Genomic DNA, 23,113 nt, shown 5'->3' with positions numbered 1-23,113 from the left:
GGGGTTCATACGAATAATCGTGCCGTCACACATCCGTCATACGTCTTAAAAAAGCAATAAAATTTTACTTCAAAGGTAAAGCGAAACAGTTAGAAGAAACCCGTTATTGTATTTCGCCACGGGATGCAAGTCTTACAGCTTGTGCGAATGAATTCACCTAAAAGTACTTTTCCTACTCACTATCATGTACTAAAATCCACACCGTATGGACATGAAGCAAGACAAGATAACGTTTTTTAAGGTGCATAAAGCAGCGTGAAGTATGCCACACGTGTGCATTAGTGATCTAAAATAAGGTTTAGCTATTAGTAGAGCCCAAGACAAACAAGATTTGTGCAGGATGTTTCGTCCTGTTAGCTTTCTGCCGATCCTTTTAGTAATGCTTAATGCATGGGAGATCACCCAATCGCTGAACGAAGAACCTGTTCTGACTAACTGTGACAGGTAATATTGGGAGCACACAATTCGGTAAACTAGCTTTAAGTCTATTGCGCAAGCGTCATGCTTATCTTTTGGTTTCCAAATATTAATCTATTGATATTCATAATAAGAGTACTGGAAGTTTTAAAAAGTCCGATTCGTGTATTCTTGTTACTATTTACTAATAACAAACTGTTTTAGTACGAAATGCGTGTTGCCCGACTGTTTATGCATGAGCACAAGCCCTCCAATGGGATTGCTTCAGGAGGAGATTCCTCAAATGGTTTTCATCACGTTTGACGACGCTATCGGCGACTGGATGTATCCTACGTACGCAAAGATATTTGGCAACAGAACCAATCCCAATGGTACTTAAATAGTGTTATGGCAATCTTATTTCTAAAAATTAACCAAAAATTATACCATTTGCAGGCTGTGACATTGGTATGACATTTTACGTAACTCACGAAGGAACCAACTATCGATTGGTTAACGAATTTTTTAATAGAGGCAACGAAATCGCATCGCACACTGTCACGTAAGAGAATAAATTATTTTCCGAAAAATGCACATAAAACTTTTTTTTTATTATTATTTTCTAGACATAAAAATGAATATTCGTATTGGATGAATACTTCAATTGACTTTTGGAAAACGGAGGCCGGTCGTCAAATAAAAATCATTAACACTTACAGCAATGTCCCTCTTGATAAAATCCAGGTTTTACACAAAAATTAATAGCATTGATACAATTTAAAAACTATTATTGCTTCATCAATTTAGGGATTCCGAGCTCCGTATCTACAAACAGGTGGTGATGCAACTTTTACCGCCTTACAAAGTTTGGGCATGAATTTTGACTCGTCGTTGCCATCGATAAAATTCATGGATCCACCCATATGGCCGTTCACAATGGATTTCGGCGTCACTCATGTTCGACATTTTGTTTTAACTATTCATTCAACTTAAGCCGATGGATAAATTTTGTTGTTGTTCGTACTTTACAGGATTGCGTGGTACCTCCCTGTGGAAACGAAACACATCCTGGTTTTTGGGATGTTCCCATGGTTGCATTGCAAAGCAGTCAGAATGGTTCGGTATGCAGTATGGCTGATTCCTGTTTGAAGTAATAAACCTAAACTAATGTGTAAATTTAAATCTTGGTGCGATTAAATTAAATTTAATTGATTCTAGATCAGGAAATCTGACCGTTCAAGAGGTTTTTGATTATTTCATGTTCAACTTTGAACGCTATAACAAAACTCGGGCGCCTTTCGGTATCTATCAACATATTTACTGGATTGTAAACGAAGCGGCTGTTCTCGAAGGATTCGTAAAATTTCTTGACTATTTGACGTCCCTCGACTATGTTTACATTGTCCCGGTCAGCAAGGTAACGTGCAAAAAAGAGTCCTACATTAAACAGTAATTTAAGAAACTGTATTTGTTAAACAAAATATACAGGGAATAGAATGGATAAGGAATCCCATGACATTGGAAAAGATGAAAGTAAACAACCCCTTTAGTTGCGATCCTTCCTCCATCGAACAGGCGCCATGTCTAGAACCGCAAGTTTGTTACTACAACGAATCCGTTCCAGGAGGTGAACGTAGCATGGGGTCTTGTGTCCCTTGTCCTGTTGAATATCCATGGCTGGAGGATCGATCCGTCTCCACTACTCCCGTCTCCACTACTCCCGTCTCCACTACTCCCGTCTCCACTACTCCCGTCTCCACTTCTCCCTTTTCTCAGTCCGCTGCTGCGCTAAAACAGCCCGAGGTCATTGCGGCCATTTCGTCAATTTTGACAATTTTTGGATGGTGGATTCTCTAAAACTATCGAATGTTTCCAAAATTAGTATCGATAATTTCATTGGCCCAAGTTACTATGGCTCTGTAATCAAAGTTAGATAACAGACTGTGTCGGAGTAAAGAACAGTGTCTACTTTTGTGTTGCTAGCTATCGTTAATCTTATAATCAGTGGTGCAATCAAACTCATCCATAGTTGTGTGCAATGTTTTCCATAAAAAATCTGGCAATTCTCTTGGCAATTTTTAATGTTACTCATTCGCTAACACTAGAACAAACCAATGGTTGTGACAGGTAAGAAAACACGAATACTAATCACCGAATTTTTAAAATCTGAAGTGATTTACAAAACTACTAAAATAACTTAAACGGTTTCAGTACAACATGCATACTACCAGATTGTTTGTGCATGAGCACAACTCCTCCGATGGGCCTCAATCCGGAAGAGATTCCGCAAATGGTATTCATGACGTTCGACGATGCTGTGAGTAACTGGATGTACCCTACCTACGAAAAGATATTTGGCAACAGAACTAATCCCAACGGTATTACAACATTATAGTAAAAAATAACTGCAGTTAACTAATACTTGATCCGTAGGATGCGACATTGGTATGACTTTTTTCGTAACCCACTTGGGGGGGACAAACTATCAGTTAGTCAACGAATTTTTCAACAGGGGCCATGAAATAGCATCTCACAGTGTGAGGTATAACACATTCCAAATGTTTTAAGATTGAAAATTAAACCATGCAATATGTTACAGTCATAAAGACGATTATCCGTATTGGATGAATAATTCCATTGCATTTTGGGAAAGAGAGGCCGGCCGTCAGAGAGAAATCATAACCACTTATAGCAATATTCCTATAGATCAAATCCAGGTAATGTATTTAATACAACTTCGTATGATGACACTACAACCACCACGTATAACATGTTAACGGACCAATTTTTGAAAATGGAACAGGGCTTTCGTACTCCATACTTACAGACAGGTGGTGACGCAACTTTCAACGCCCTGCAAAATTTGGGGATAAATTTCGATTCCTCGTTATCGACCAAAAATTTTATGGATCCCCCCATATGGCCATTTACAATGGATTACGGTGTTACTCACGTTCGTTTATATTTAATTACCCCCATTTCACTTGAGGAAAAATGAGTCTTGAGTTTTCCCTAAAGGACTTGTTGCCTGTATTCTTTGATTGCAGGAATGCATGGTACCTCCATGCAGTGTTGAAACACATCCTGGTCTATGGGATATCCCCGTCATTAATTTTCAAAGCGGTGAAAATGGTACCGTGTGCAACACGCCTGATTTTCTCTGTTTCCCGTATGTTATTCCAAACTGATCAATTTAGCCTGGGATAATTTTAGTAGCATTGAATTTCCATTGACAGATCTTATGCCAATCTAACAGCTTCGGAAGTTTTTGACTTCTTTATGTTCAACTACGAGCGCTATAACAAAACTAGAGCACCTTTTGGTATTTATCAACACATTTATTGGCTCGCCAACAGCCAGGATGTCCTGCAAGGATTCTTACAATTCATTGACTTTTTGCTAAGCCTTGACCATGTTTATTTCGTCCCAGTAAGCAAGGTAAATGTTCATATGCGCCATATTACATTCTCTACAGTTTAACATGTCCCCTTTTATTTATTCGATAATTCAGGGGATAGAGTGGATTAGGAACCCCCTGACGTTAGCGCAAATGGCGAACAACGACGTTTTTGGTTGTGATCCTTCGTCCAACAATCGGGAGCCAGTGCCGTGCCCAGAGCCGCAAGTTTGTTATTACCCTGAGTCTGTTCCAGGAGGCGAACAAAACATGGGATCTTGTGTGCCTTGTCCTTCCGAATATCCTTGGCTGGACGTATAGGCGACGCAAACCTTGAAATTAATGATCGTTTCGCGCTCCAATTGTAATGCAATTGTTAGTCTTGACTTTGCTGTCTTACCAGCCAACGCACAGAATATATCTTGACGTTAGTTTAGAATTGTAAAATAATATGTTGTTCATTACACAGTTACTGTGAAAACCGCTACACTACTTCAACAGACCATGGTAACAGCGTGGTAACGGGGACATTCGATTGTTGATGGGAATTCCAAATTCTGTACTTGGCGCGCATTATTCACGCCAGTTAACAGAGCGTAGTTCTCTCAGTTGCCGCTAGTGTGTTGTGGCCAACACGCCCACCGCCGTCTGATCTTATTCCGATCTTGACGTTTAGTCATCGACATTAATTTTTAATCTGCCCAGTCTTAGCCATTCATATTATTGTTAATAGTGATAACCCCATTTATTCATCAGAAACCATGGTATGAAATTTCATGTGTTGTATTCTTGTCCAACTAATTGCATTAGTTCCCAACTTCGCGTATTGGCGAACGTTAGAACTTGTTGAAACGTTATGCTTGATCAACTGTTAGTCCAATTATATAATTCAGACTTTCAATGTTTTGCTCACAGGAAAATTCCAACAATCATTTAGATGTGGAGAAAAAGTCAGAAAGATCTGAAACTGTTGACTTGAATGACAACACTCTTCAAGTTGACATATCAGATGCACTCAGTGAAAGAGAAAAGGTTAAATTTACTGTCCACACAAAGGTATGCTGAACTATTAGTAATTATTAAGTCAGCTAATCTAAACAAAGACATTTTTACAGACAACTCTGAAAGATTTTGTCAAGCAAGATTTTTCTGTTGTTCGCCAACATGAAGAGTTCATTTGGCTACATGATCGTTTTGAGGAAAATGAGTCATATGCTGGATATATTGTGAGTTGAAATAGTTCCACGGTAAACATTAAAACAGTTCAATAACCTGAAATATAATGTTTCTGTCCTGTAATAGATCCCGCCACCACCCCCCAGACCAGACTTTGATAGTTCTAGGGAGAAGTTGCAGAAACTTGGAGAAGGAGAGGGTTCAATGACGGCAGAGGAATTCAAAAAAATGAAGCAAGAGCTAGAAGCGTAATACCTCAGTTTCGAATGAACTTGAAACTCTTTCCTAATCTTTTTTTTGTTTGTAATTTCTAGAGAGTACTTGGCCACATTCAAAAAAACAGTTGCTATGCATGAAGTTTTCTTATGCAGACTGGCGAATCATCCCATATTCAGAGCTGATACGAACTTTCGTGTTTTTCTTGAATACGAACAAGATGTAATGAACGAGTAGACCTTGCCAATCAATTTCAGAAACAACTCTAAATAATGCGTTTGAATGTTCACAGCTGTCCGTACGAGGAAAAAACAAAAAGGAGAAACTGGAAACATTCCTTCGATCGTTTTCTAAAACGACTGACGAGATATTGCTTGGGTCTACACAAAAGGACGTTGACGAGTTTTTCGACAAGGAAAAGAACTTTCTCTTAGACTATCATTCACTGTTAAAAGATGCAACCCTTAGGGCTGACAAAATGACCAAAGCTCATAAAGGTACGTATTTGTTAGAAAAATTGTCGAGTTTGGCAGGATTATTAATTTTTGTTTGGACTAGACGTGGCGGATCACTTTATCAAAATCTCCTCGTGCTTGTTGGAAATGGCTACGGCCGACACAAATCAGTTGGAGCGTTTTGCCACGAAATCTGCTGATATCTTTGAAAAGGCCAGGGTATGACATGTTATTCAACTACTTGGTTGCGTGACTTCGTTTAAATCTTTTTTTTTTTTTTTAATTTATATGCTGAGCAGAAGATTGAAAATAGAGTCTCAACTGATGAAGATCTGAAACTTTCCGACACGCTACGCTATTACATGCGCGATACGACGGCGGCGAAAAATTTATTATACCGCCGCCTACGTTGCTTGGCCGATTACGAGGCTGCTAATCGGGCCCTGGAGAAGGCCCGAGCCAAGAATAAAGACGTCCATGCGGTAAGTTTTTCAAATCTGAATTGCTTTTACCGTTTTAAACCAGTTCGTTTATAACATGTGCAATCAAGCTTACTCCTGTTATCTGTCATAACACACACTAACCTTTTTTCGTCTTGTTTTTTAACGCTGCGTTGTTATCAAAAGGCTTTAGAGGTGGCAGACGTAAGTAGGCTTTGGGGCAATATTTGTTAGGCTTAGTATCAAATTCCAAGGGTTCGAATTGAGCGTCCTAATTTAAGTAACTATTGGATTTCCATTAGGCCGAATGGTCCCAGCATCAAGCGTGCGAGAAATTTGAACAAATGTCCGCCAAAGGGAAAGAAGGTATTGTCGGCTTTAAAAAAGAACCTGTTTTGGCAATGTAACGCGGGTTCAATTATCATCGCTCTAGGCTGACGTTTGTCTGTTTTTCTTGTTTTCGCCACTTGTAGAATTGATGGATTTCAAAGTGCGGAGGGTTGCCGCTATCAAAAAGAACCTCGTCGAGCTATGCGAACTGGAATTGAAACACGCGAACGTAATGAAAAACATTTTTATTTTGTCCTCAATCTTTCAAAAAAACAATTCTTAATCGAACCAAAATCGTTGCAGACTCACTCTCAGCTGTTAAAAGCCAGTATCGCCGCCCTAAGAGAAGAGCTCTGAAGTGAAGATGATTCCGATCTTCGCCTTTTCGTTGCGTTTCATCCCCCCAATAAAGTACGAAGAATCCAACGAGAAAACTCGCGATCAAGATTCCAAAATCGTTTTTTTTTTCCTTGCTCCGTAATGCCCCCGACTCCAATATCTCTCCCCCCTACTCCTCCAGTTTGATTGATGCGTTCACGCCGGTGGTTTCTATTCGTCGCTGTTCGTTGCCTTATAAATGATTCGGAGCGAATTTGTTATCATTTCTGTACGGCGGATCGTGTGTCGCCCTACAATCTTGTCCCTTACGTTTCGTCTCCAGTGTCACCTGTGTCTCCGTTCTTTCTCCCCCTCCCATCTTTTTTTTTTTCTTCGCTGGTAGACTCCCCAATGTTTGTGACTTGTTTCGCTTCTGTTTTTTTTTCCCCAAAACTTCATGTTCATATTATTGTTGAATATAAGCCAAAGTTGATTGTAAAAAACTAAAACTAACGTTGAGAGGTGAGGTGTGAGATTACGATTTAGATGAATATTTCATCAGAGAAAATTAAGGTCAACCTACTGTTTAGTTACATTGCGACCCGGGACTATCTTCTTCCCACCACAACGCTAATTCCTTTATCTATCTCTCGCGTTTCATGACACGGTTGAGCCCTTTGCACCTGAGCGTAAGACCTCGACGTACCGAGTCGTCCCAACTTTTTGAGAGTTATTTAAAAATTAGACGAAATTCGACTAGAGCGAATAAAGCGAAAATAAAAGGCGATGATTCAAACAGCGGAGAAAGTTGGTTGAACAAATACGAGACACTAGCTGTAACAAAAAAAGAGGGCGCTTGTGTGTGTGTGTGTCTGGCTTCAGAGATTCCGTCGACCCAAAGTAACTTTTGCCAAGGTAACATAACGCTAGAAACAGAGAGAAAGAGAGAATGAACAAAAATTGGGATCAAATAGAATGGAGGAGAGAGAAAATCAAAAAAAGAATGAGCTTGAATATTGCGCAACCCGACGCTCCGTTCCTCCCGGCAGAAAGAGCGAGAGAGAGGGAATTCTCTCTAGTCGTCTATTAGCAGCAGCAGCATTGCCCCGGACGTGGCGACGAATAAATTCGACCGGTCTAGATTTTCAAATTATGATATATGTATTTTTTAAATCGCTCCCGACGAGATGCTACTCGGTGAACGCGTGATGCGGTATCCTCCGGTTCTGAAATATCCGTTGTTTCAGTTTTCCTTTTTGCGTACATTATAAAAGCTGAAAAAAATCGAAACCTGAATTTTGTTTTTTAGGTCTAACGCAGACTCGTACGTGAACGGCAGGAAAACCTTAGAAAGAAAGCGGGACAAAGGCTGTGTGTGGACATGGGTAATCTTTTATCGAGATGGGACCGACTTAATCAAGGTGCCAGTTGAGGAGAGGGGAATGGGAGGCAGCTTTGGATATTTTTTTTTTTTTGCTCTCCAATTTTGTCAGTTTTTTTTATTTTATTTTGGTTGTTGCTCTCTTGGTATAGAAGTTTCTTCAACAAAACCGAATCTAACCAGAATTCCCGTGTCCCCAATTTTCCCCATCGCCGCAAAACAAGATAGCCTTCCACCAACAACAGCCAACTTGTCCGGCAACAACTCTTGACATGACTGGCTGAGTAAAGAATAAGAAGAATGAATAAAGAATATATAGAAAGAAAGAAAAAAAAACCTTGGTTGTCATTCGTGTTCTATCATTTTTGGGTTAGAACAAGAATGATGACGCAATATTTTTTCCCTCGGCTGTTGCTTATAACTGCTGCGGGTTCTTTCTATATATTTTAATATATATTTCTCTCTCTTTCTCTCTTGTGTGTGTCTTTTCTTCCTTTTAAAATTTTCTCTGGGGGCAACGAATGCTCGTTTTATTTTAGCTCGTGTTCTTTAATAATGCTTAGACCTCGGCCCTTTAAATCTACATACTTTCTCGGCGACTTTTTTTCCCATACAGATATAGACATGGCCTGAAAATCATTTTGGTGATTTGACACAACCTGGATCGAAGATTAAAATTTTTGCTGATAAAAAAAAAAAAATAACGACGAGCAGTATAGATAAACGAGGAAAGTAACACAATATCGAATCGTTTATTACGTAGGCGACGAGGAGGTCAAAGAGGGGCTCCTTATGGCGCGATTGGCCAGTTGCACCACTTTAAATCAGTTTCGATTTCAAGCAGCATCTGCCGTCGTCACCACCACCCACCCACCCACCGCCAACTCTTACAAACATTGAATGCGCGTTCAACTCTGCTCCCCCCCACCCCGACGAGGCCAATCCATCTCATTACCCCATCGCCGTGCATATATAGACGAGGTTCCCCGGCTTGTCTTGCTCAGCTCCTCCCCTTATCTCGATCAGAGTCGAACCAGAAAGGAACGGTGGCCGTCCATCAGTGCGGATTGAGGCGGGCGTTGCGTATAGACTCGACTTGAGTGAGGTGTAGCTGAGCAAGAGGGGCAGGACCGTTTTTATTTTCCTTCTTCCAAGTTGTGCGAGGAGTTGGGGGGAGGCAGGAACCAAGGGGATAAATTAGAGAGTCGAACGGGCGCCACGGCTTAGTAGGGCCGGCCAGGTTCCACCGAGAACGTCGGGTTATAACATCGGAGCTTAACGGCGGCGTCGGCACTCTACACAGCTGTCCAGGTAGGCCATGCAATTTCTAAAATTTTTTTATTTTATTTTTTTTTTGTCTCTCTCCTTCTGGGTTTTTCCCATGTTTTTGTTGTTGTTGTTGTTGTGTTGTGTAACAGCCTTGTCCAGCGGTTGACCCTTTTTCCATGCGTTATGGGCATCGTTAGAGGGCATGGGGCTCGATTCGGTTATGGCCCGCGTACCTGGCACTCACCAGCCGAGGACAGGGCGCCATAATACCAGTGGGTTTTTTTCTCTTTTTCAACAACCCAGTTTTCTAATCTGTGACTGAAAATCCAGCAGGCTTAAAGGCAGAGCAACAGAGTCAACCGAAATCTGAAACGATCGACAAGGGACCTTGGCGGCGCGTTAGAAAGTTCTTTTTGTTTTCCCTTGCCTCTCAATGTACGTCCTTATATCATTTCTTTCCCACTGCCAAGTGATATTTTCGGATGATTGCGATTATTTCCGAGAAATAATCGACGAGATAGACTGGCGCACGCAAACAATTCCAGACAAGAAAAAGCAAACAAATTTGGTTTTTGGAAGGAAAAATCTAGGTTACTAACTTAAAATAATAATGTGCTGGTTGCTATAGTAGAGTATAGTGAAGGTGTAGAGCGCGGGCATGCCGATCCATCCGGAGAGTTGGTAAATGAAGCCGTTCACGCTACGGTATATTTTAATTTGTGATTTATAATTTGAGTTTCTCTCTGGACAAGGTCTCTCTTCACAATGCAGCATTACAATGCAACGCGAACGTGCCCTCAAGACGATATCAGGAGAGAAGGAAAAGAGAAGAAAAAAAAGAGTAACGAGAACGTGAAAGCGTCAGAGTTGAACTGTTGGACATTTGCATTTTCGCTCGCCACCGCCACCACTACCACCACGTTAGGCTCTAGATAGTAGCAGTGCGTTTACAATAGGACAGGTTCTAATGTGGTTCTCCCTCGGCACGAACAGCATCTCCTTTCCATCCACGCAAACTGGGACGGACGCCGGTTGACTTGTGAGAGTAAATTGTCCCTCCCGGCCATTTTGCGTTTCAAAGTTGTTTTTCTCTGTGTGTGGATTGCGCTAGCTGGGTTTTTCCTCGCAACCCAACAACCTGGCCGTCAAGCAGAAGATAACCGCACAAAGTGATCACTATCTGCATGGATACGACCTTGAGACAAAAAATCCAAGTGGATGTGTGTGTGTGTGTGTGGATGTGATTTGAGATTCACCGGAAACAATTAGAACGTTTGAAACGCGCTCCAGCCAGCAGTTTAAAGAGCTCCAGTGGCGGCTGGTGGTGCGTCCTGCGAGGGTCAATATCCAGTTATCCACATCGCTCTCTTTTTTCTCTCATTCATTCACTCTCCATGTCTGTTTTTATTCACTTTCTCTCTCTCTCTCTCTGTTGGTTATTTTTTTCTTCCTCCCTCCCATCTCTCATTTGGCTTGCAAGTTGGAATGTTGCCGAATCTTATCATATTTCTTGTCTACCACAGATTTTGATCGTCGCCCACTTGCGAAAGAAGCTCATTTCTCCTGTAGGATTCGAAGAAATCCGGCGGAAGGTTGTTGATCTGTTTTTTTGGCTCTGAAAAAAAAACAAAAACAGACTTTATTCAACCGCCAAAATGGGCAAAAAGGTATGTAGGTTGTGAGAAAGAAAACCCCGTTTCATGTGCAGCACGAGCTCGTTATCGTTGCGACATTACAACCCTGCTGTAAATCCCCAGCGCATGACTGACGTAATCACGTGATTTTATTAACGATTCATTTTTCTTCTGTTATCTTGTGGCAGTCGAAAGCGACGAAATCCAAGGATCTGAACAATTTGAAGCAAGAGTTGGAGATTGACGACCACAAAATCCCAATTGCTGAACTCTACAGACGACACAACGTTAATCCGGAGACCGTAAGCATTCCAAAGTCCTTCACCCAAAACCAAAAAAACTTAATCGTTCGCCTTGGAGCTATTTATTTTCTTTTCCCAAATGGAAAACCGGTTTTTCCGAACCTAAAAAAAGCCTCCACGAAAACTGTTTATTAATACGATTGTTTTATTTCGACGATTTTTAGGGTTTGACGTCGGCGCAGGCCAAGGCCAACTTGGAGCGCGATGGGCCTAATTGCCTCACTCCTCCCAAAACGACGCCGGAATGGGTCAAATTTTGCAAGCAGCTCTTTGGTGGCTTCTCCATGCTCTTGTGGGTGGGTGCCATCCTCTGTTACGTCGCCTACGCCATTGAGTACAGCCAGAACCCCGACATCCTAGGAGACAACGTGAGTCTTAAAAAAACCAGACCATTTTTAAAATGATGAGCTATTTGATTTCTATTCTGAATTTCTGTATTTTTTGTTTTGCAGTTGTACCTCGGCATTGTATTGACGACCGTCGTCGTTGTTACCGGATGCTTCTCTTACTACCAGGAGAGCAAGAGCTCCAAGATTATGGAATCCTTCAAGAACTTGGTTCCCCAATCGGCCCTCGTCATCCGTGATGGCCAAAAGCAGACAGTCAAAGCCGAGGAAGTCTGCCGCGGTGATATCGTTGAAGTCAAATTCGGCGATCGTATTCCGGCCGATATTCGTGTCATCGAGGCCCGCCAGTTCAAAGTCGACAACTCTTCATTGACTGGAGAATCTGAGCCTCAGAGCCGATCTCCCGAATTCACTCACGACAACCCGCTGGAAACCAAAAACTTGGCTTTCTTCTCCACCAACGCCGTCGAAGGTAAATCAAAATTCTGACCATTTTGCACAGAGACAACTTTTAAACGTTAATTTTTTCTTGTTTCATTCAGGTACTGCCAAAGGTATTATTATCAGCATCGGTGACAACACAGTGATGGGTCGCATCGCTGGATTGGCTTCCGGCTTGAGCTCCGGACAGACGCCCATCGCCAAGGAGATTGAGCATTTCATTCACATCATTACGGGAGTGGCCGTCTTCTTGGGAGTTTCCTTTTTCATCATCGCTCTCGCTCTCGGCTACAACTGGCTCGATGCCGTCATCTTTTTAATCGGCATCATCGTCGCCAACGTACCCGAGGGTCTGCTCGCCACCGTCACCGTCTGTTTGACCCTGACGGCCAAGCGCATGGCCAAGAAGAATTGCTTGGTCAAGAATTTGGAGGCTGTCGAAACCCTTGGATCCACGTCGACCATCTGCTCAGATAAGACTGGAACCTTGACACAGAACCGAATGACCGTTGCCCATATGTGGTTCGACGGCCAAATTATCGAAGCCGATACCAGCGAAAACCAATCCGGTAAATTCAAAGAAAACAAAAATGTTTCTATTCGTATTAGGTTTCATCCGTGATTCTGTTTGCAGGTGCCCAATACGACAAGACCAGTTTGGGATGGAAGGCCTTGTGCCGCGTCGCTTGCCTGTGCAGCCGAGCTGAATTCAAAATGGGCCAACAGAGCATGCCCGTTTTGAAACGCGAAGTCAACGGTGACGCCTCTGAAGCCGCCCTGTTGAAATGCGTCGAATTGGCCACCGGTGATGCCATGAACATTCGCGGCCGAAACAAGAAAGTCTGTGAAATCCCGTTCAACTCGTCCAACAAGTACCAGGTGTCGATCCACGAGAACGAAGACAAGAACGACGGCCGCTACTTCATGGCCATGAAGGGAGCGCCCGAGCGCATTCTCGATCTCTGCTCGACCATTTTCATCAATGGGCAAGAGAAGGTGTTGGACAACGAACTGAAGGACGCTTTCAACACGGCTTACATGAGCCTGGGAGGTCTCGGCGAGCGAGTGCTCGGCTTCTGCGATTTCCACTTGCCACTGGACCAGTTCCCCAAAGGCTTCAAATTCGACGCCGATGAAGTCAATTTCCCCATCAACGGAATGCGATTCGTCGGACTCATGTCCATGATCGATCCCCCACGTGCCGCCGTACCCGATGCCGTCGCCAAGTGCCGCTCCGCCGGAATTAAAGGTAATTGTTTTTCATTTCAACCGTTTGATTTGAATCTTTTCTTAATAATCTATTTTTGTTTCAGTTATTATGGTTACCGGTGACCACCCTATCACTGCCAAAGCTATTGCCCGATCAGTTGGTATCATTTCCGAGGAGAGTGAAACCGTCGAAGATATTGCCGAGCGTCTCAACATTCCCGTCGACCGTGTCAACCCGAGAGACGCCAAGGCCGCCGTCGTCCACGGTGGTGAATTGCGTGACTTGACCCCGGCCCAACTCGACGACATCCTTCGCTACCACACGGAGATTGTCTTTGCCCGCACGTCACCTCAACAGAAACTCATCATCGTCGAGGGTTGCCAACGTGGAGGAGCCATTGTGGCCGTCACCGGTGACGGTGTCAACGATTCGCCCGCTTTGAAGAAAGCCGATATCGGTATATGCCCGCACTTAATGTCAATTCTCTGTAGGATTTTTTCAAATTCAAATTTTTGTATTATTTCAACGTGTAGGTGTTGCCATGGGTATTGCCGGTTCTGATGTCTCCAAACAGGCCGCTGACATGATCTTGTTGGACGACAACTTCGCTTCCATCGTTACCGGTGTTGAAGAGGGTCGTCTGATTTTCGACAACTTGAAAAAGTCCATCGCCTACACCCTGACATCCAACATTCCTGAGATTTCCCCCTTCTTGATGTTCATTCTGCTTGATATCCCCCTTCCTCTTGGAACTGTCACCATCTTGTGTATCGATTTGGGTACCGACATGGTAAATCATTTTGAATTCTCTTACACAAAATACGACGTCGCATTTCTAACTGTTTTCCCAACAGGTACCGGCCATCTCTCTTGCCTACGAAGAATCCGAATCCGACATCATGAAGCGTCGCCCTCGTAATCCATTCACTGACAAACTCGTCAACGAAAGGTAATTGCTTAAATTTCCCTAACACTTCATTTGACTTCAAACTGATTTTGTTTATTATGTCAATTTAGATTGATTTCCATGGCTTACGGTCAAATTGGTATGATGCAAGCTTCGGCCGGTTTCTTCACCTATCTTGTCATTATGGCCGAAAACGGATTCAAGCCCGACCTGCTGTTGGGTATCCGTAAGCGATGGGATTCCCGATCCGTCAACGATCTCGAAGATTCCTACGGACAGGAATGGGTAAGGAGAAATCAAATGTCACACTGGATTTGATTTTTGTGATTTCATTAATTTTATTCATCCACTAAATTCATTCAGACGTACGATGCCCGCAAGCAACTCGAGTACACCTGCCACACTGCCTTCTTCGTATCGATCGTTATTGTGCAATGGGCTGATTTGCTCATTTGCAAAACCAGACGCAACTCACTCTTCCAGCAAGGCATGCGCAATCACGTCCTCACCTTCGGTCTCTTTTTCGAGACAGCCGTCGCCTGCTTCCTTTGCTACACGCCCGGCATGGACAAGGGTCTTCGCATGTACCCGCTCAAGTAAGGATTTGTTCATTCGTTGGGTATTTCTTCAGGAATATTTACTAAAAAAACAACTTTGCATGAATGCAGGATCAACTGGTGGGGCCCGGCTCTTCCGTTCTCTCTCCTCATCTTCATCTACGATGAAATTCGCAAGTTTATTCTTCGTAACAATCCCGGTGGATGGATTGAAAGAGAGACTTATTATTAGAGATCAAATAACATACATAAATCTAAATGCACAGTGCCTATATTTAATATTGGTTCAGTATAGGAACGAGCAAAAATACATTAGTTCAATCGTTTGTTTTCGTTGTAATAATTGGTCTACGGTTCACTTTTTTTGTAGAATTGTATAGCCACAAATACAAAGGGCCTTTGTCTTAAATCACAAATCAATATTTCTGTTTCCCCATCAATGAATTAGGCTAAGTGATCAATATGATTAGAAATATAGTATCACGTTTCTTGAGTGAAAGAACGTTCTCAGCCCAGTCATCGCTTCTCAAACTTGTTATGAATAACAGCAGTCAGTAGCAGGTTTCAACAGATCAGTTGGCCAATGTTGGACGTGATAAACCAGCTGAAACCAAATATCATGTTTGCTTTGAATGGATATTATACGTATGCGATGAAGTTGATGTCGTTATCGCAACTTGGTGAGTGCAACGAGTCTAACGCATGACACCCGTGTGACTCGCTGGATTTATCACGCTCACGTTGAGTCAAATTAATCGAAAAATAAGGATCTGAAAGCGTGTTCAGAGCGTGCAGCAAAACAATATTCGTCGTGACACTGAACGTGAAGCGTGAACGCCAACGGGACACCGAGAGTCACGACGTGAATTTCTTGTCCTTGAGGTTTCGAATGATGAAACCCATATCGTAAAACCGCTCTCTACATAATCGTTGAACGTGTAGGGTTTGACCTCAATAAGTAAGCCAAGGCCTTTGTATTAGCGTGTTTATAGGGTCTTTGTGTATTTTTTTTCTTTCAAAATAACATCCGTTAGGAATGGGATAAATAGAGAGTGTAGAGGTTATGTATATGGCGTAATGACTTCGTTCTAAAACTGAAAGTCCTTGGTCGAAAGGCCTTGATGTTGAAGAATAGAGAGTCCATAGAAGACCTTCGCAAAATTTTATGATGGCGTAGGCCTGCCTTGTGACTGCCATTTACTGTAAAAAGCTGTTTACAGTCACGGAATTACAAATGGGTGAAATGGTTAAACAATATTTCAATAATACCGCCAATCAGATTCGTCGTCCATCGTACGGGGGGCGGGGGCTACTGCCAGTATGCCAGCACTGTAAGTGCTAAAGAATTATGACAAAAATAAACTTGCTCTCAACTTTTTTTAAATATTCCAACAAGATTTTTTTTTTTAAAGTTTAATTTCAGGAATTACAGTTATTCATTTTTGGAAAAATATTTGCCAAACATTTATTAGGCAGCGTCCGCGGCGATCCGTAAATTGGCAACATTGGTTTCTTACCAGTTTCACTTGTCAGTTGTCAGTTGTCAATTGACTATTCTAGACGTCGAATGGGAAATAAAAATTCACCACGTCAAACTTTGTAAGAATTTCTTGAAATTCTTGAGTTCATACATGGATCTGGAAAAAAAGGTGACTAGAACTTTATTTGTTAAATTGGTATCATGCAGATGTTTATTTGAATCTTTGTGGCTGAATTCCAGTGAGGACGTGCCATTCCCAGCACGTGGTCGTTCCTGGTCGATGATTACCAAATTCATCTCGAAATATACCTCGCTTACCACATGTGCAGGACGACTCCATGAAGAAGGTAACTCAATTGAGATTCAGTAATCAGTAACATGTTTTTTTCTGGTTGATTCATTTTTGGAGGAAACAACTGAATCTTTTTTTTTAGGTTTTGATTATCCTGAAGTCAATGATTTTTCTTTTGTTAACATATGATTTGAATAATCACTTTAAATTATTTATTATTATGTACAGGAAATGAATTTTTTTCTTTTTGTGGACTGATCTTAATCTACCAGATGTGGGAAAGTCGCATAAAATCTTTTTGTAGATTAAAAATGAGTAACTGGAATTTTATTTGTTCATTGTGGTCGAAATATGTAGTTAAACCTTGTGTCTTAACTGCAGTGAGAGCCATCCCATTCTTCAAGTTGTACCTCAGTATGTGAGGGGTTATTAAAATCTACACTACCTGTGCAGGAAGACTCCATAGGAAAGGTTGTTTGATTGAAATTTTATTTTCAAAGTCTGTCATTTCTAGAAGATGTAATATTGGTGGATAGTAGCTAGTGAATTTTTTGAATGGTTAAAATATTAAGTTAAAAATTTTCTCTAGTCCACCAGTTTCTATTTTTTTTATCTGTTTGTTACTGGAAGAATTTCTTAGTAAATTTAAGCCTTTAACGGTTGTTAGGCAGCAGTGCCAATTGATGCTCCCTCAAATGTAGTGTTTTAATTAATGACATTTTAAAAATTATATTTCACTTGTAGGTTTTTGTGCAATCTGGTTGAGCAATCTAATGTGCTAGCTGTTCGCATCCTGGTTAGTTGTTTTTTTTTTACTTACTACAGGAAGAATCCCTATAGAAGGTAACTCGGTTGAGATTGTAAGATTTTGCGGGGAGACTCACGATTTTGTATCTGGAATAGTTGCTGGTAGAAATTTTTAAACACAAATGAGTATGACGACTCTCCTGACCAAAGATTTCTTTTTGTCCACCATCCTTGAACGATTGTGGATTGATCTTAATTTTATTCACGGGATTTCTGATAAAATGTTGAAGACTTGAAGGTAGCAGCTATCATATTCTCGGGAAATGTTAATGTGAAAGTTAAATGCACCTCTTATTTATGCATACAATCTTGTCTATTTTTATTGAATTACATTTCACTTTGTTTCATAGGTTGTTCCATATACGGTATTGCAGTGAAGTTCTAACTACCATCCTACTTGCGGTTTTTTAATTTAATGGTACGTCAATAAGCTGCTGTGGAGTGTTTTTTGTTATGGCACACTCCTTTTGTCAATATTTACCCCGTATCGATGTTTCCTGTGTCAAATGGCGTTATTATTTTTTTTATTATTATTTATTATTTAATAAAAGAAAATAACTGTAACAAATACAACTACTAGCATGTTTCCCGATTTAGGAGCTTGATAACAAAGCTACTGAATGTTTTTCATCTGTAATTTCTTTCATGTTTAACCATATTTTCTGTGACCAGAGATGAAAACAACTTGCTGCTTTTTTGAGAAGAATAAGAATGGAGGTTGAATATTTTAAATATTAACTGTAAATAAATATTAAAATGAAGAAAATTATATCTAAAATTCTTATAAAAATCAACATTTTCAACGTATCCATAATAAATTTCTTAGACAAATTTAACATACGAGAACCTCCAAATCCCCGTTCGACCAGCACCTCTCTGATTATCACAGTGGAAACATGATAAACCACGGGCGTTGATTACTGGTGATTAGTTAGGGAACCGGGGTCATTGAAAAAAGAGAACCGAAATATATTCTTGTAATTTATCTAATTCTACTTAAATAGTCTTCAATTCCAACAATCTCCTCAATATCCAAGCAACTATAACAACATCTAAATGTAATTTTCAAGCCATAAAGTATCAATCTTACATTGTCCTAAATTAAAACTAAATGGTGTGATCACTACAAAGTGTTGAGTGGCAGTCACTTCAGGTGAATTATCTGAAAACAGTTAGTCAAGAACGCAGTAAGAATCATTAGCTAAAGATTGTGTGATCTATTACTTAATAACAGTTACCTCATCATCTCCGTAATAGAACCCCAATATTTTTATCATCTGACAGTAGAACTCCACTACCGACAATAGAACTCCAATAATTTGAGCTGTGACTGTGTGTAACCAACTTAGGATTCAAAACTCATTACTAGATGTCGCTAGTGTCGCCCTTGTTGTTGTTACATCGTTACATCGTAAAAAGAGGCAAAATGGGCGAAACAACTGGTTGCTTATTTATACTTATATTCCTGTGATTTCACATACCAAATTGAACTTCGTGACTTATGTAGGTTTATCTTGACCTAGTTTCCTTATTTTTATACTGTACTAACTCATTTCTTCAAATTCTAGATGCATACTGTCAGTCATTCCAACAGGTTGACTTATCGCTCAGTCAATTTCCATCCATTAGATCCTCATGCTGTCTAAAGCCTAAAACTCATGTTTGAAGCACACATATAGTGGAATACCAATGTGCCGAGATAAGGTATTTCCCCATTACTGCTACGAGACCATTAAAATTCAGATTTTCATATAACAGGTATTCTTGCTCATAAACCATAGGATCTTTTCTGAATCTCGCAATTTTGGTGGCATACCCTGCTACAGCATGTTTGTTATTATGACTGTTTCTACTTCTGGTTAGAAGACAACCCAGCTGAGGGATAGGTAGAGTTTTATTTCTAAATTCGTATAAATTTGTAAATAATGTAGAGAATTTCCTTGTCCCATTGCTACCTAGAGTTTCAGAGACATGAAGAGTGTGAAGTGATCTGCCATGTATGTACCAGATCTGTTTGATGAAAGTCAATCATCTGGATGATAAAGGTAAGCAACAATACACACTATCACCACGCTACTGCAATAATTCATAACACTTTCTTTAGCATCAGGAAGTTTATCTCATCATGTGGAGTTATGCTGTTGGTTGCTGTGAATTCCATTTTTACGGTTTCTTCTCTCTTCCTGTTCTTATCATGAACATTTCAGTGTATTTCTTAGAAAAGGTAAAGATTTATATGCTTTATTCATTGTTATATTTACATTAATTTAAAACATTTGTTTTTACAGAGCACGCAGCTTCTTTAGGAATCGTGCTGTCCTGGCACGAAGATTCTTGTGCAAATGCTGACCTTTGTCCATGACGGAAGAGGGACTTCCACCAACATCCTTATCTTCGCGACGCATGCTCTTCACTGCTTCTAAACACAATTTGTTGTACTTCACTGGCGAATTGGCGAGTTTCTGGACCACTTCAGTGATCGATTCCGTCCGCTGTTACACACCTGCAGACCACGGGATTATGCCCAGGTACCCAACAATTGACTTATTTTCGTAGGTTATCTATCGATAGTCTAGTTGCGTTAGCTGTGTAATAGTTTCCAAAATCAGGTCATTTTACGCGCCAACGAAGTTTTACTTGGAAGTTTCTTTTTTCTAGCGCTAGATGGCTTTTTGATAATTTTTAGCTGTCAAAACAGTCAATTTCAGTTACTTTCAACATCTCTTTAAACATTTATTGGCAGTTATTTTGTTGAAATATTTAGTGATAACTGACGATAACTATTCCTGCAACAAAGCTCACTTGTTAAATTTTCGATATTTGTTTTTTTTTCTACTTCCGGTTTTGCTCATTTCCGTCAGTAGTTCAGTAAATATTCATTCGAGGTGCAAAAGAACCACATATTCGTGATCCTCGTCGAATTTGTGGTAAAGTTCATGTTATCTTTTTTACGTATTCGTACTTCCGGTTTCGAAAATTTTCCTGAACTATAGTTCAGGAAAATTCTCGATTTTGGCCAAATTTTGGATTTCGTTTAAATCACATCTAATCGACCCCAAATTTCATGGAGATCACGAATATGTGGTTTATTTTGACGACAGCTCAATGGTTGAGGCGCTGTGGTTACTTCCGGTCTACTTCCGGAATATTTTTTTTTTAGACTAGCAAGTGAGCTTTGTTCTGTGTATTGTTCTTAATATTGCAAGCTTGATTTTAAGTTAAAAAATTGCATCTTTAAATGTTTGAGCTTAAAAACCTGACTATTGTTTCTATCTATATTATGTAACTTTTATTGGCATGTCACTAATAAGAATTGTTTTATCTTTATTCAGGTAATGCAGAGGAAACGTCGAGAAGATGGACACTAAAACGTCGCCGGTATCTCCAAAATGTCAGCGCGGATCATCATTTGTTGTTGGTAATATATTTGTGTTAGTGTTAGTTAACCCGTCGGCTGCCACGCCTTTGTTCTCCCCTAGCTCCCCTGCACGGGCCGCGCTGTTCGGTCTCGTGGCTTACAAGCCGCGGGGTCGGAGAGTCGCCAAGCCCAAAATTTGCCGCAAGGCAAGCCTGTTATAAGGCAATGCACCTCAGTCCCCCCTCCCTTGTCAGCACGGACTTGTCAGCAATGGCAAGTCCCACTTGGTCATGGATCCTTCAGACGTGACGCGTAGAGTAGTAGAGAGCAACCTACGGGTTGTATGGCGTGGCAGCCAACGGGTTAACTTAAGTGTATGTATGTATATGATTGTAAAATGTGGTGGAATTGTGGGTGGAGGTGGGACAAAACAGCAATTCCTTTTTAAGTATTTGTTCATTGTGTCTTGTAATATATTACATTATTTATCTCAAGATATGCTTTCAGTTAACATCTATGAAAATTTAGAGAACGTAGTACGTTTCTCTCGTAATTTGATCTGATAATGAAATTCGTCCAAGCTTCAGAATGTCGTTTAGTAGAATTGTCAGACATAAGTTAATTAGGAAAGATCTAAAACAATGAGAACACTTCGCAATGGCAAAAGGTTTGAAGGATTTAAGAAAAGTTTTACAAGATGTTTACCCGCATAAAAATTTATTTTCTCATACAACTTCAACAAGAATTCTCAGTGAAATCACATGAAAAACAATTTCAGATCTAGTATTTAGAAGCCTCCTTGTAGTTATCTGGAGAAGCGTAGGTCGTGGTGTAACATTCAGATCCCTTAGTGGTGTAATAACTCGGAGCAGAGTAATACTTAAGAGCTTCGGTGTAGCAGGTCGAAGCATCGTATGTAGTGGCATAGAACTCAGGTACCTTCGTAGTGTACTACTTCAGAGCTTCGGTGTAGTAGCAGAGTGTAGCGTAGGTTGTGGTGTAGCAAACTGGGTCTTCAGTGTAGTATTTTGGTTCAGCGTAATTTTACGAAGGGGCGGCAGTTGTGTAGAAAGTTGAGGCTACGTAATACTTGGCCGCCTCAGTTAGGGTTGTGTAGCTCGGGGCAGAGTAGTTCTTTGTCACTTTTGTGTAGTTTTCGACCGTTGGTGGTGTGATAAGCTGGAGCCTCAGTGCAGTAGCTGAGAGCATAGTAGTACTTTGGAGCCTCGGTGTAGTAAGCTGGCGCTGCATACGTAGTTGTGTAATACTCCGATGACTTGGTGGTGGAACTCGGGGAAGAATAATACTTCGGGGCTGCTGTGTAGTAACTCGGGACAGCTTATGTTTTTGAATAACAATCTGGAACATTGGTGGTGTAGTACTTGGAGGCCTCAGTGTAGTAACTGGTCGTTGCGTATGTTGTTGTTGTCGTGCAGTCAGACGCCGGCGTTGTGGTTTGATACCCGCCATACCCAGGAGACATCAACACACCAGTGATCAATACAGCCATCAACGATTCAACACCCAACAGCAGCACGCCATAGATCACTAGATAACAAAAATAATTTGAACATTTATATGCAATAATAACTAGCATATTAAAAAATTATGTACAGTTATTTCACATCTCAATGAAAAAAATCATAATATTTACCAATGTTAACTTCTGTGTAGTATTCGATTGTTTTAGTGGTGTAATAAGCTAGAACCTCGGTGTAGTAGCTGGTAGCAGAGTAGTACTTGGGAGCCTCGGTGTAGTAGCTGGGAGCAGAGTAGTACTTGGGACCTCGGTGTAATAAGCTGGCGCAGCATTTGTAGTTGTGTAACACTATGGTTCCTTGGTGGTGTAGTACTTAGGGGTCTCGGTGTAATAACTGGTCGTGTCGTATGTTGATGTTCCATAGTAAGTGCGGCGTCGTGCTTTGATGTCCGCCATACCCAGGAGACATCAGTACACCAGTGGTCGACTCAGCCATCAACGAAACGACACCCAACAGCAGCACGACAAAATAGTTTACTAAACAATAATTCAATTGAAACATTAATATGCAATAATAACTGGCATTTAAAAATATAGAATAAATGTAGAGCTAATTCACATCTCAAAAAAAAATATTTACCCATGATTTCAAAACTGGTGGTACGACGGAGAACGCTGTTAGTGACGACTACTGCACTACAGTTGTTGCCATGTCGGTGATAAACATTCGACTGATACCTATCGCCTTCTCCCCTGTTATACGACTAGACAATAAATAATATTGTATAATTGGATATTCAATAAATGACATATTAAAATTCTATGTAACAGAATATTTACCATGATATGTAGTGGTGTTGTCATTATGGGACTCGTTGTAGTACTCGGCCCTTAAATGGCGTAGCTCGGGGAAGAAGAAA

General features: G+C 40.8%; 4 protein-coding genes and 3 long non-coding RNA genes across 15 annotated transcripts; 6 read left to right on the top strand and 1 right to left on the bottom strand.

Moving 5' to 3' along the window:
• The first annotated feature begins 29 nt into the window (after positions 1–29).
• LOC124198021 (chitin deacetylase 8-like) lies at positions 30–2,462 on the top strand. 3 transcript variants are annotated; one of them, XM_046593645.1, is made up of 10 exons: positions 30–241; positions 303–444; positions 622–788; positions 853–958; positions 1,023–1,140; positions 1,204–1,353; positions 1,428–1,546; positions 1,615–1,813; positions 1,885–2,113; positions 2,159–2,462. In XM_046593645.1, the coding sequence occupies exons 2-10, from the start codon at positions 341–343 to the stop codon at positions 2,251–2,253; spliced, it is 1,287 nt and encodes a 428-aa protein (XP_046449601.1). In that variant the 5' UTR covers positions 30–241; positions 303–340; the 3' UTR covers positions 2,254–2,462. The 3 variants fall into 3 exon arrangements, with proteins under 3 accessions (XP_046449601.1, XP_046449600.1, XP_046449599.1); XM_046593644.1 differs by having other exon boundaries at positions 1,885–2,128; XM_046593643.1 differs by having other exon boundaries at positions 1,885–2,462.
• On the top strand, positions 2,384–4,274 carry LOC124198025 (chitin deacetylase 8-like). Its single transcript, XM_046593652.1, has 8 exons — positions 2,384–2,523; positions 2,608–2,774; positions 2,830–2,938; positions 2,996–3,113; positions 3,200–3,349; positions 3,444–3,565; positions 3,633–3,834; positions 3,908–4,274. Exons 1-8 carry the CDS (start codon positions 2,435–2,437, stop codon positions 4,112–4,114), a joined length of 1,164 nt encoding a protein of 387 aa, XP_046449608.1. The 5' UTR covers positions 2,384–2,434; the 3' UTR covers positions 4,115–4,274.
• Positions 4,275–4,404: 130 nt separating this feature from the next.
• On the top strand, positions 4,405–8,813 carry LOC124198024 (sorting nexin-6-like). Of its 4 annotated transcripts, XM_046593648.1 has the most exons (11): positions 4,405–4,557; positions 4,709–4,849; positions 4,909–5,019; positions 5,096–5,217; positions 5,284–5,407; positions 5,478–5,682; positions 5,744–5,859; positions 5,940–6,122; positions 6,383–6,446; positions 6,554–6,639; positions 6,714–7,237. In XM_046593648.1, exons 1-11 carry the CDS (start codon positions 4,555–4,557, stop codon positions 6,765–6,767), a joined length of 1,209 nt encoding a protein of 402 aa, XP_046449604.1. In that variant the 5' UTR covers positions 4,405–4,554; the 3' UTR covers positions 6,768–7,237. The 4 variants fall into 4 exon arrangements, with proteins under 4 accessions (XP_046449604.1, XP_046449607.1, XP_046449605.1 ...); XM_046593647.1 differs by lacking the exon at positions 4,405–4,557 and having other exon boundaries at positions 4,679–4,849; XM_046593651.1 differs by lacking the exons at positions 6,383–6,446; positions 6,554–6,639; positions 6,714–7,237 and adding an exon at positions 8,038–8,813 and having other exon boundaries at positions 4,408–4,557.
• An 8-nt stretch (positions 8,814–8,821) lies between these two features.
• Positions 8,822–15,102, top strand: LOC124198019 (sodium/potassium-transporting ATPase subunit alpha-B-like). 3 transcript variants are annotated; one of them, XM_046593634.1, is made up of 13 exons: positions 8,822–9,420; positions 10,902–11,045; positions 11,201–11,314; positions 11,479–11,682; positions 11,767–12,133; positions 12,204–12,671; positions 12,737–13,351; positions 13,416–13,769; positions 13,846–14,102; positions 14,167–14,261; positions 14,330–14,504; positions 14,583–14,815; positions 14,888–15,102. In XM_046593634.1, the coding sequence occupies exons 2-13, from the start codon at positions 11,034–11,036 to the stop codon at positions 15,006–15,008; spliced, it is 3,015 nt and encodes a 1,004-aa protein (XP_046449590.1). In that variant the 5' UTR covers positions 8,822–9,420; positions 10,902–11,033; the 3' UTR covers positions 15,009–15,102. The 3 variants fall into 3 exon arrangements, with proteins under 3 accessions (XP_046449590.1, XP_046449591.1, XP_046449593.1); XM_046593635.1 differs by lacking the exon at positions 8,822–9,420 and adding an exon at positions 9,504–10,717; XM_046593637.1 differs by lacking the exon at positions 8,822–9,420 and adding an exon at positions 9,504–10,774.
• Positions 15,103–16,283: 1,181 nt separating this feature from the next.
• Positions 16,284–18,121, top strand: LOC124198017. Of its 2 annotated transcripts, XR_006876414.1 has the most exons (5): positions 16,284–16,425; positions 16,497–16,603; positions 16,777–16,863; positions 16,930–17,019; positions 17,706–18,121. It is a non-coding gene; the product is annotated as an uncharacterized LOC124198017 (long non-coding RNA). The 2 variants fall into 2 exon arrangements; XR_006876413.1 differs by having other exon boundaries at positions 16,305–16,425; positions 16,777–17,019.
• On the bottom strand, positions 17,310–18,748 carry LOC124198018. The gene is made up of 2 exons (XR_006876415.1): positions 18,594–18,748; positions 17,310–18,517 (listed from the first exon to the last, which is right to left on the bottom strand). It is a non-coding gene; the product is annotated as an uncharacterized LOC124198018 (long non-coding RNA).
• A 254-nt stretch (positions 18,749–19,002) lies between these two features.
• Positions 19,003–19,814, top strand: LOC124198015. The gene is made up of 5 exons (XR_006876412.1): positions 19,003–19,059; positions 19,137–19,241; positions 19,315–19,400; positions 19,460–19,579; positions 19,644–19,814. It is a non-coding gene; the product is annotated as an uncharacterized LOC124198015 (long non-coding RNA).
• Positions 19,815–23,113: the final 3,299 nt, after the last annotated feature.

This window comes from Daphnia pulex, chromosome 7, assembly GCF_021134715.1.
Source record: "Daphnia pulex isolate KAP4 chromosome 7, ASM2113471v1".
Taxonomy (NCBI): Eukaryota; Metazoa; Arthropoda; class Branchiopoda; order Diplostraca; family Daphniidae; genus Daphnia; species Daphnia pulex.
The sequence above is the reverse complement of the archived record's forward strand: the minus strand, read 5'-3'. Positions and strand labels throughout refer to the sequence as shown.